Source organism: Lucilia cuprina, chromosome 4 (genome assembly GCF_022045245.1).
Source record: "Lucilia cuprina isolate Lc7/37 chromosome 4, ASM2204524v1, whole genome shotgun sequence".
NCBI lineage: Eukaryota > Metazoa > Arthropoda > Insecta > Diptera > Calliphoridae > Lucilia > Lucilia cuprina.
The window spans coordinates 19,848,950-19,862,234 of NC_060952.1; the positions used below are offsets into that span (position 1 = coordinate 19,848,950).

The window sequence follows — 13,285 nt, forward strand, 5'->3', positions numbered from 1 at the left end:
AGACAAATCCAGAAAACTGTCTAGAACTTCGGTATATGGTTCCATGTAAATATGATTTAAAGAACACAGAAAGGTTTTCCAGAACATGTGTAAACAGGAAATAAAAAACACAGAAAGGTGTTTCAGAACATGTGCAACTTGTCTCAAACTGTTCGATATTTTAAAACCATTAAAAATAAAAAGCTACACGAAATGAACGCATATGGACTATTTGTAACCAATGGACTTTATGTTACCAAGCTCATGGAAATTGTAACACTTTCCGTTGTACATATAATAGAGTGGACATTCTAATATTTGTTTGTTGTTCATAACGACCATTGAACTTGATGTAGCGAAATCGTTTTATAATTGCCCATCATCATTATTTCTCTCTTACTTATCAACATTAAAGAACTTTTCCTTATTATAAAAAATGCTTATTAATAAATTAATTATAAAGACATTTAAAAGTTTATAATTTCCGTAAAGAAATTAAATAGCTTTAATTTTTCCTGATAACACCTGCTACAATACCTTAAATCCTTCACAAAATTCCCCGATGTACGTCATACACACTGAATGTGTTTTTCCCAATAATCCTTAAGTGCATATACATTTATATTGGAAATTCCCACTCCCTTTTTTATCATAAATCAATATGGTCTTTATCAAGGTGAATAGCAATTTTTGTGTTGTTTTAACCTGAAATTAAACAAGCATACACACAAACAACAACAACATCACATTATTTTATAAATATAGTGGTACTTGTCATATTAAGTAAAAATCTTAAATTCTTAATTTAAAAAAAGTTTTCGATCGAAATGCATGTCAAGTATTTATTTATGAACATAACACACATTGGTCTGTCATTTTTTTTTTTTTGTACTTCGTTTAAATATGAAACAAATATTGATTCTTTACTGATTTTTTAAGTTAAACACTTAACAAAATGATTTTTTCTTAACCTTTTCAAAGTTATAGTAATCACTTATTAGTTGATCTTTGTTGTACAAGGGATATAATTGCTATTATAACTAAATATAATTATTTTTTGCATAGAGCTTTATTACCTTACTATATCAAAGTTGACATCTTTCTCTTCCTAAATATGTTTACTCTCTATGAATGACTTCTGATTAGTTGCGAAAAGTTCCATTATATATTATGTGTTCACTGTTTTTTTATAAAACAATTACATTTTAATTTAATTTCTTCAAATACTTAATTTATATTAAACATACGTACATATATGTATGTACCCACCGTCCGAACGACGGTGCCTAATTACCTATTGAACGTACCATTTAAAGTTACCCCCAACTACCGACCGTCCAGGTGTCTAGCTATTTGAACATGTGATTTTCCTACGAGGAGGTCAATGTTTAACCCATAGATTACGAAGAGCCAGCAAAAAGCTTAAGATTGTTTTTCAAGAGTTCATTCGTAATGAAATACTAAATAGACCTAACATAAAGGTGGTAAATGGAGATCACTGCCTTTTTCGGATGCATTGACGTAAAAGAATGTCCATGTTTGAAAACTTTTAATGTATTTTTTACCAAATTTTTAAAAGTTTCAGATTTATTGTTTCAAACTTGATTCGGCACTACTAGACGTTTTTTAGGAATAGCTCGGAAACCTTATAAAAAATGAATATTTTATTTAATAGTAATCTTCATCCAATGAGTTTTTTGTTGACCCGAACCTTTTCTAGACTAAAATCGTTCTCTTGTTTTGAAACTGACAACGCAACTGAAGTTTGGTTGCAATACATAATAGACCCTTATTCATTTAAAACCAACCCATCTCTAACTTTAGCCACACAGTTACTACCATGAGGAGTTTTCCCATCAACAACACCGTCTTATCACGTAGAATAGATGTCATTATTTTAACCAGTACTCCTTATCCGGGTTTAAACCAACCTGTGGTGGCTGTGTCCGAAATTCTGCCTGTGGTCTTTTTCCCCCGATTTACAATAAAAATAAGCAATCTGTAATACTAAAAAGTATTTGTTCGATGTTGAGTTTGTGTATACAGCTCAAAGTCTAGTTTAGTGAAAGGCTAAAAATTACTGCCGAGAATATTACGTATTTAATTTTTGTATAGTGTGGTCCAAGTCTTATATTTCCATAACTGCATCAGGCATCGAATGCCCACGATTACATATACAGCCTTTCCTATAATAATTAGAAAACTAATTTGTAAACTATGAAATTTTCGGAATTTTTTCGTTTCGATTCAGTTAATTATCTTCAACAAACTGATCTTTAAGGAATCTTCATATTTTAAAAATTTTCAATACTTCTACAATAATGAGTAATTAGTATTTACTTTGATATTATAATTTTATTGTTTTTCATTTTAAATATTTAAAAAATTTCACCTTTTGACCGGAAGTTTGTTTTTACAAAGTTTTATTTTGAACAACAATTTTTTTTATGTTTTACATTTCATAAGACAGTTAAATATGTGTAATTGCAAAATGATTTTAATAGTAATTCTTAGAAGAAAATGTAACGAACAATTAATTAATATTATTAATATTTGTTTTGTTCGTTTTATTTGTACATTATGGTGGAATCAACAGTTAGAAAATGCTAATGTATTTAAGGCGTTTTTTCGAAAAAAAATTATGGTTTCTCAAAATTTTACATAGAAATTTTAATATAAATAAACCCTAACATTTTGAGAAATAGTATATAAGATTATAGTCTTATCCAGCTGGGCTACCCTAATGTGCATACTTATGTACTCTATTCTTAACAGCAATTTACACCTAATAAACGTCAAGTTGATGTTAGAATTTGCCGTCTTGAGACGTAAATGTTTCAATTAATTACACGAGATTTATTAGAAAATTCAATATTTATTATTGTTTTTATTTGTTTTCTATTGTCATGTACTAAACAAATAAAAACGTCAGCAATTAGATATTAACTGCAACTTATTGTTAAAAAGCCAACTCATTGTATCGTTAAAAATGCTTATTGTCCATACTGCAGCCGATAGAACCAGATGCATATTTAATTTTATGGAAATTTATGCAATTTAATGAATTAAGCTTTTCGGGTAAAGGTTATTTTGTGGTATTTTAACAATTGCTAAGGAAGTTAAATGAAATGAAAATTTGTATAACCTCATAAGTTTTTACAAATTTCTTCATACATAAATATCGTAACCGAAATAAATTGCATCATCATCATTGACCATTTAATTTATAATTACAATTATTATTGTTTAGTGTTTTATATACATACATATATTTTTTAATGTTTCTACACTTAAATTGTTTAATACTCGTATTTTATAATTTCAATATTAAAATATTATTGTTATTGCTGTGAAAACAATAATAAATGAACTTATAATTGAAATAATGTAATTTGAATATAATATTTAAATATAAAAAAGATTTCAAAGATAATTAAAATTTAAAAGTATTGCATTTAGTTAAATTTAAATTGGTTATACATATACATTACAATGCAAAATTTTCGAAATTCTGTTTAACCTTACTGAACCCCTTTTGTCTGAGATTTTTAATGTTTGATCATTTATAATATATTTAATTTTTTGTTTTCAAAACAAACCACCAATTTGCGGGCAAATTTTCTCAGTTTTATTTGAAAATACCTTTTAATTTGGGTTTTTGAGCGGGAAATGTTCAAGGAACGTCTTTTTCCTAAATTTTCTTAAAATATCATTAAATATTGGGAAATAAATTATAAATTTTGTCGTGATACTTAATAGAAATTACAATTTCAAGAGTATATTTATGTAATTAAAAAAGTTTCTAATTTCGTTAAGTATTAAATTAAGTATGATATGATTATTATTGCAAACTTTTTAAAAATTATCGTCTTCTTTCAACTTTAACTTTCGTACTGATAAGACAATCCATCCTAAAGTTACAATAAACATTAAATATTCCAAATTACTTATGAACTAAAATTTGACCAGACTTAATTATCTTTGACTGCAACAAAATGTTTGATTTAAATATTGGTTCTTCGAACCAGCTAAGTCTGCAGCCTAGCATCTCTGATTCCACATTAAAATACTTGCGGTCTGTGCAATTTTTGAAACAAAACTTTTGGAAAGTACTGTAGATAATTTCTGCCAGTAAATCAGCACCACACAGTTCTAACCTTACAATAAACATTAAATATTCCAAATTACTCATGAACTAAAATTTGCCCACACTTCATTATTTTTGACTCCAACAAAGTGTTTGATTTAAACTTTGGTCCTTCGAACCAACTAAGTCTGATGCCTAGTATCTCTGATTCCACATTGAAATACTTGCGGCTTAGTTTGCCGGCAATATGATTTCACATTGAAATACTTATGGTCCGTCTGATATTAGAAACTCTATTGGCTACGAATGTAAGCCATGAGCAGGAGGGTTTAGCTAACCATTAAAAAACAATCATGAAGTCTGCCTTACAAAATTTAGAAAAATGCTATCGACAATTTCTGTTAGTAAAACAAAACCATATAAATCTAACCTGGGAATTGATAGAGTTTTGACAGCGCCTAAGAGGACGAAGGAAAATAAATGTTCCAAATTTCTTAATATCTAAAAAAAAGGTTTAGCCGTTTAATGAAATGAATTAAAAAGGATATTTAACGGATTTCAACGGTTGTATATTTATCGTCGAATGTCAAAAGTTGAAGAATTTTTTTGCTTTATTACATACATATGTGCTTCATTTTAAGGAATACAGTTTACCACGAATATAAGGGTTTTAAGTTCATAATCTTTAATACAAAATAAAATCCTCTGATACTAATAATGGTTGGAATCCACTATAGCCATTCTCCAATGGCCTAAGTCTAGACAAGACAACATGGATCTACTATTTTTACGTGATAAATTCGAAGGCATTTCTGTAGTGTATTGTCTAAATCGTTCCTCCATTTGGGATATATATTTACAACGTTCAAGTGCAAATGGAAAATAATAAATTTTATTATATATGATTTTTGAAAATGTTTTTTATGGATTTGTTCGATTTGTTTTTATTTCTCCATTTATAGTAAAACATAAAGTTGCAGCTTTAATACTTAAATATTGTTTATTATCAAAATATATTTAATTAATATTTATATAAAATTCTACATAAATTATCACTTAAGTGATAAAATATTTTGCGGCGACATTTATTTTACAAAGAAATTGGAATTTTTCATTTCAAATTTCACATTTAAATAAAAAACAAATAATAAAAAGAATTTTTAATAAGAATAATCTTCTTTATGTCATTGCGACTTTTTGAAATTTACAACAGTTTTATTTCTTTACAGACCAATGATTTTTAGTACAATAATCCACATCATTTTCATAGGCATTTTAAGCGTGTTTTGCAAAATTTGTGTTTTTTTACCGAAATTTATTGATATCGGAAGAGTCTGTGTAAAATTCTGCCTTTTTCATTGTCCTTCTGACACTGATCAAAGTACAAGTCAAAATTTTCAAGATAATTTAATGAAATTTGGTACGCTTTATACTAAGGACCGTAAGGATTTTGTTTGAAATTGGTCAATTAATTACCTAGACTACATACAACCGGACCTTCCTATTTGGAATTTTTACTTCATAATTTTGTTTTATACTATCTTTGATGATTCTGTCTAATTGAATCTAGTTCTTAAATGACTTAAATGTCCACAATTCATTTAAAAAGTCTAATGTTGCGATGTCATTCGGCATAAATGCATTTTAGGTAAAAGTAAATTCATCCGTCAAATTTTATGAGTATCAGTCCATATTTTCCCCAAGCCCTATAGCCTCTTTTAGAAATTTAGTTTTTCGTTAATCAATTACTTAAAAAACAGAGCACATTTTACTGTCACGACAGATGTAGGGTATATAGTCGGCGACGATCGACTATAAGTTCACACTTGTTTATATTTATTGCTTTTGTTAAACTCATTCCTTTTCTATTAAAATAAATAAATCTTATAATATCATTCCAAAGTACTAAATTTTTAACCTTTAACCTTTACTATCTTCGTCAGTTGACTCTTATTGTGTTATTTAGAATACCGAAAGCAATACGATAAATTTTCTAATCCATACCTACACATATATATTTGACCATTGCAATACAATTACAAATTATACTCTAACCTAAATTATCGAGCAGTGTGACGATAACCATACGAAGCCTGTGGTAGTGATAGAGGCCATAGTCTCTGCTGAAAATCGAAGACTGATTTGAATTTGAAATGATTTTAAAATCTACTAGTACATACATGTTATCACTCTCTTTGATATGACACAAACATCTTAAGAGAAAATACATTCGAATTTTGATTTCTATTTCAATGTAAGAAACCTAAAATGTTTGATCTCAAAAAGTTCACATCGAACATAAAACCAAGAAAACTTTTAAGAAGCTTATTTTTATTAAACACGACTTTGTTATAGCATGTTGCAACATGTTTGATGATCATCTCACACATTGTAACTACGAGTAAGCGTTCGCTGAGATACATTTTGTTTGATATTGAATGCATTTTTATGTTTAGTTTTTGTTATTGTTGTTGTTCAATGTAGACTATAAAATTTTGTAAACAATTTATAAAAAGAAAAAAACTATAAATTTAATACAAGAACTAGTTTTTGATAAAATTTTTAAAGCAAAACTTAAACTTTTCTTACATTGCTATTGGAATGAGCATGGGAGAGTGAGAGATATAGTGATAGAAGAGAGTCAAAAAAGATCAGTTTAAATAGTATTTATGAAATACAAAATATTTTTTAGCGCTTTAGTTGTAAACATTTGTTTAAATAACTATGCAACTAAAGCTAAAGAAACTATTTACTCAACAGAGGTCGGGCGTTAAAGAGTTAGCTACTTGTCTGTCGTTTTTTTTTGTTTCATAGTTAGTGAGTGGTCTGTGCGAATTTTGTGTTTTATTATGGCTTTTGCAAATCTGTAATTATTAAAAAAAAAAATAAAGATAATTAAGAAAAAAATTTGCTGAATTGTTAAAATAAGTCATGTTAAAAATAAAAGATTTTGACAACAACAAATGAAGTTAAAATGAAAATTTTAAAATGTTTAAGTTTACAATAAATTTTATTAAAAATTTTAAAGTATAAAATAAAGTTTATCACTTTTAAAAATATAAAAAAATTAAACATTTTCTTTTAAACTATAACTTACATAATTTTGTTTTATAATAAATTTCTTAACCTAATGGCCAAATAAACTAAATAATACAAAATAGTATATAGAAAAAGATATTGTAAAAAATCTAGCTGAGACGCTAGACAACAGCCTGTGGCAAACCTAGTTTTGGGCTTTTAGTGAATACGAATGACGATCACTTGATCGTTTAGGTGGTCGTGCTTTAAGCCAAAAATTGTGGCAGCATTACAAACCCCCACTACTGGCAGCATTTATTATTACATGATCTCGCTCATTTGCTCCTGTCTTAAACAAAATCTCGGCTGGACGCTTGCAATGTTATAACGTAGTTTAAATTATCATCAATACTAGTGCCAACAGACGCGCCTTAAGACAACAACAACAAATATATCGAAAAACAAAACTAAACGCAACGCATATTGTGCAACTTATCGAATTGAACAGTCCAAAGTCTACTTACTCGTCAAGTGTGTGCATTTGTGCAGTTTTAGTGGCAAATAAAAACGACAGCATTTAAGCTGAAACCAAATAGCTAAATAGCCAAATATTATTATTGGTAGACAGACGATCGCTACTAGCAATATTGTAAAAAAAATAGAAAAAATTAGATTGCACAATTCTTAAATAAATACAACACACAAAGAAGAAAGAAACAAAACAAAAAATTAAAAAACAAATATACATCGATGAGTGTAGTGTTGGTAGTGTGTGTGTGCTTTTTTAGCCAAATAACAAAAATGCATGGTAGTTGGTAAGAAACATTTAAGTTGGCTCTAAACCATGCCTTTGGTTTTAGCACTCTCTTGAGGAGAGTAGCTAAACCAAATTGGCTGATGGTGGTTATTAACAAGACTCTTTAAAGTGACCAAAACCCCAAACATCACAAAATAAACAAAGAAACCAAAGCAAACAAATAATAAATAAAAAAATTGTTGACCCAGTTTTTACTCTAAAAAAAACAAACTACCTAAAAAACAAATTTTTGTTATATTTTTCTTTTTCCCCCGCGCCTGTTCAATAAAAACCGTCAAAATTGCTGTCCTACTTTGTTCCAGAATTATGGGGTACATAATGCGGCGCTTTCTGCGTACGGCAATGATCGTGTTCAGTTGGTTCGTTGTACCCTATAGTCGTTTCACCAACATCAAAGTGAACCGTCAAAAGCTGCCGCCCATAAAATCGCATCTATTGGAAATACCCGCCGTTGATCTTGCCAAAATGATAAGAACCAGAAAGGTAAGTTTTTCTTTTTAAGTAAATATCCTTGTCAAAGACAACAAAATTCCCCTGAGCTTTTAACACACTATTTAATATTATTTATTTTTTTTTATTATATTATTTAATGTTTATACATATAACTTGAAAATATTTTAATTGTTGTTGTGTGCATTTTATTAAAATTTATTAATTCTAATAAAATTGCCGCGAAATCAATTGACAATTCCAAACAAAACGTGCTTGACTTAATTAAATGTTTTATTTTCTAAAACAAAAAAAAAAACAATAACAATAACAATCTGACCATAATGTTTAATACACTTCTATGCATGAAAATTATTGTTAATTGAGAATATTGACATATAAAAAAATAAATATAAAAAAAAAAAACATTTCGATTAATGGAAAATTTGCTGCGAAATAAGTATTTTTTCTTATAATCTTGATAATGAATCAGAAAACTTATTGTTGCAAATATTTTTATTACAGTCAAGCAAATAGTTATAGATTTAAAGATATTTCAATAATTAAGCAAATAATAAATACAGAAAAATAGTGAAAGGTAACATAATTATTTCAATTAAATTTAATCAGAGCGATTATTTTTTAAAGAACCAAAGGCAACAATTAAATAAAATGCATTTAGATGTTGAATTTTCATTGTGGCATTTAAAAAAAGTATTAAGATTATGGTTTTAATATTTATATTAAAGAATTGAGTCTCTTAAACATACTCAATATAACACCTAACCCAATGTATATCATATATGAGCCTAGAATTTTCTTTGAAACCTATAAATTTAATCTTAAAAATAAACTCAAATGTTAATCTCACATTAAAACACATTAGAGAGTTCCTCGCAACAATTGGATTTAGTATATGGTGATAGAATCGACTCTTTCTCTTCAAAATAGCTTGATCTGTCTTGTACCCTTGAGATATTGGCAATTTTTTTCATCAGTTATAATTTTCTGAAAGTGACTTAACATGGGTTTGGATCCAATATGACTCGATATTCATACATTTTAATCAGCGACGTAACGGTTATGAGAAATTTTACGAAAAAATCTCATTAGAATGATTTTATGATGATTAAAAATCATGATAATGTCAAATTCTATCAATATAATTATCAGGCGATCATATTTGGAGAGTATAGTTAATAGTGAAACGATCTTTTTAGGTTCCTATGTAATTGGTTCATTTCGAAAGATGTATTAAAATTTTGAAATGATTTATTAGCATTGCAGTAATTTTCTCAAGAGGACCTTATATAGGGGTAATAATGAACCCATTTGTTGCCCATTTTTAATGTCAAAGAAAGCGCATGAATTAAAAATATTTGAACATCTTAAGATCAGACTCTGTTGGGATTTATATAGACAAAAGGACATGACCAGATCGTCTTAAAATCTAATATGAATCCGTAAATATATTTATGGGTCTTATACAGACAGACTGACATATCTAGATTATCTTAAAATCTAATAAGAACTCAGTATATATATGTATATAGTTATAAAGCTTTATAGGTCTTAGACTTTCTTCTTTAAATGCATTCATTCGAATGTTATAAAAACGTAGAAGCTTACAAAAAGCTTTTAAAATTTAAAGACTGTATGATATGTATATTTTCGCTTATATCTTTCGAACGGATCAGCAGATCCTAACCAAACATTGAAAATATTTTAAATAGACCTGAAATTGTTTAGTTTTCGGGCGTCGTTGTAAAGAAAAGGGAAGTAAACCTTGTAATTTAATGAAATTTACTACATTATCTTTTCCCTATCTAGATACTCTTCTCTTTACGAATACAACTGCACCCACTATTAGGACATTTGAGCTCAGAATTATGTAAAATGCTTTAATATCTTAATAAAAGTCGGCACAACAAAGTTCTTTAGAAGTGGAAGTAATACTGCTAACATAGTAGATCTATAGAAATTTCCTTTTAAATATTGACTTGAAAGTAAATAATTCAATAATAAACTCCTCCTTTTAACGACATTTATATGGATGGGCCTATGTTTAACACTGATCCCAAAATACCAATCTTTCAGAAAATCACTTCTCTTGCCAACAAACAGTTAAGATCTTTCGAAATTCAGTTTCACATTTTTAGCATAAAATGCTAAAATATAAAGTGTCAAAATATTTATTAAATTGAATCCATAGATGCCTACTTGAAATTACGGGCGTAACTGATGTCGGTTATCTTTTGGTTGGACAGACTTGTTTTTTCAGAGTCCGCCAGAAGGTTCATTACAAAGTTTATACATATGTATGTGTTCTGTCATTAAAATTTTTTATTTTAAATAAATTATTTAATATCACTTTAAAAAATAGGTCGAAATTTTGTTTCGATTTGAAATGTGTGTTCGTTTGTTCGCACACACATTACTAACCTAATATCTAATTCATATAAACTAAAACAAGTTATATTTCACTAAATATTATCAATAGATTATACACAAAAAATATGTATGCAGTTTTAAAATATTATTTTTTTTAGAAACCGGTAGTTTCACACTTACGTTATTTATAAACATTTATTTAAATTAAAGTCATTTATTTTCCTAATAATCAAACAAACATTCCAAGTCTCATATATATATATAGGTATTAATATGCATATCTTCATTTCTAATGGGTTAAAATAACAAACAAAATTTCCAATTCGTTGATTAACCAAGTTTTTTTTTCTGCATTTGTTTTTCAATATTTTTATACCCTACACCACTGTAGTGCGAAATAATACTACATTTTCTTAATAAATCTATGTCCGTTGGATCATGTAAACTTCACCATCAAAATATTTCTTGCAATTTTCAAAATTATTTGATTAAGGTCACGCTTTTGGGTTCAAAAATAGTTTAATATAAAAAACAATTCATTTTTTCATCTTAAGTCTTTATATATTTTGACCCTCGCCTTCATACGAAGTCGCCCCAGACAATTACTTAAATACTTAACAATATATTCCGAAACAACATTTTAAAACTCGGTATTGATTACTACTTACTTTTCAATAACTTCTCAATCATATACATAAGTACTTTTTTTTGAGTAAGAGAATTTGTAAGCGGCTTTTTTACTCACTTTCCATTATTTGTGTCCGGAATCATAAGATCGACCTAGCCTGTCTATATTTTCCTAACTGTTTTCATTCAATTCTTTTACAAATATTTCTTTTTCATCTGTTTTCATTTGTTTTTTTACTTAATTTATTTCTATTAAATAATAAATATTTACCCAGCAAAAACTTACATTGAAAAGCCTATTAGCATTTAGGTTCATTATTTTTGCAGGGTAAAAAGCATTAGATGCAAGTACATACCACTTATGCTTACAAATAAATACTTAAATAAGTACTTATGAATAGGTAATTAAAATGTTACTTTGTGTTAAGTACAAAAATTGCTCACACACAATATGAATCTTGTTATACAGTGATTAAAGTACACTTTTCAAAAGGATCTGACCTAGAAATTGGAAAAAAAATGCAATTATTGTAATTTCTTGTGACGTTTTAACAGCGGCAAGAAAACTTTTTTCATAAATATATCTGCACATTGTTTAAAATCTTCTATAGTTTCTGAGATATTATTTGTTAAAGTTAAAGGACGGATTAAAGTTTGAGACGATTAGAACATCCTGAGATGTGAATCCAATATTTTTCTTCGTTATAAAAAATATTTAAAAAGCATAATATCTTTAGCATGAAAATACCGAAAACCATGAGTTGTCAAACAATTTGATGCAACAAAAGCTAAATTTAAAATATGGTGAGAGAATCCCATAAGGCCTCTTGGAATAATAAAAAGGTGGGTAGAACCACACAGATCTTATGGGGTGACGCTGATGAGCACAAGACGAGAAATCTCCTCAAAATGAGCAAGAATAAATTTCCTCTAGAGAGGAAAGTGAAACTCTGTAGCATTTTCTTTGTCACTGTCATTTATTCGTCGAAGTTAGATCTAAGTATTATGGATTAGATCTAACACTGATTGAAAAATTCTTAGGAATTGCGTCTAGGAAATTGTCTGAAGATATCTCGAAGAATATCGAAGACATGTCATGTTTGGCATTCATTTTCAAGTTGACATAATGGACTTTAAGATATCGATATCTCAAATTCCATATGTGATGGAGAAAATATGAAACACAAACAATATGTAAGTAATTATAAGAGTAGTGAAAAGTAATGCTGACGGAATGCAGTAGTCATAGAATACTAACTAGTTGTGTAAGTACCATTCATAACAGAGTTTTTGCTGGGTTTTTGTATTCGACTTCTCTCATTTCTCTTTAAAATATTTTTTTCTTCAATTTTCTTTGTTTCAATTGAAAAAAGAAAAATACTAAAAGATTTTGCAAATTTGCGTGCTAAATGTGAATGTACTCACGTTACTCACTCATTTAAGCGTTCAAATAAATCAGTTGCAGTATTCTTGTGTAAATTATTTACTAAAAAAAAATTTACAAAAATATGTTATTAAATAACTTAGTTGGTTGCAACCAACAAAATTATGAAGAAAGTATAGTTTTAATAAAATTGAAAAAGAGAAACAAAATAGATAAATGATTTTAAAACGACTTTCAAATAAGATATTTATTCTATTGAGTTTCTGACAGTGTAAATGTTTTACAACAAAAAATACTTGAACTATAATATTTTCATAAAGATTTTAAAATTACATTAAAATATAAATATATTTCAAGAAATCCCCCAAACAAATTACATGTTTTATTTTTAGGTATTATTTCAAATTTAATTGTTTTCATTCTGTTATTGTAGTACTTAACTGACTATGAAATCATTTCGAAAAAAAAAACATTTTTTTGATTAACTACCATAAATGTCTTAAACATATCAAAAAGTCTAGTACTACTCACCAATGATGATGATAAATATGTA

The 13,285-nt window shown here is 27.7% G+C and overlaps 1 protein-coding gene across 1 annotated transcript in view; it reads left to right on the forward strand.

The window, feature by feature from the left end:
• The window catches only part of LOC111679067 (fatty-acid amide hydrolase 2-A), a 37,615-nt gene that overhangs the window by 10,316 nt on the left and 14,014 nt on the right, over positions 1-13,285 (forward strand). Inside the window, exon 2 of the mRNA XM_023440557.2 lies at positions 8,204-8,384. Coding sequence (XP_023296325.2) covers positions 8,204-8,384 — 181 coding nt within the window. The remainder of the gene's footprint in view (positions 1-8,203; positions 8,385-13,285) is intronic.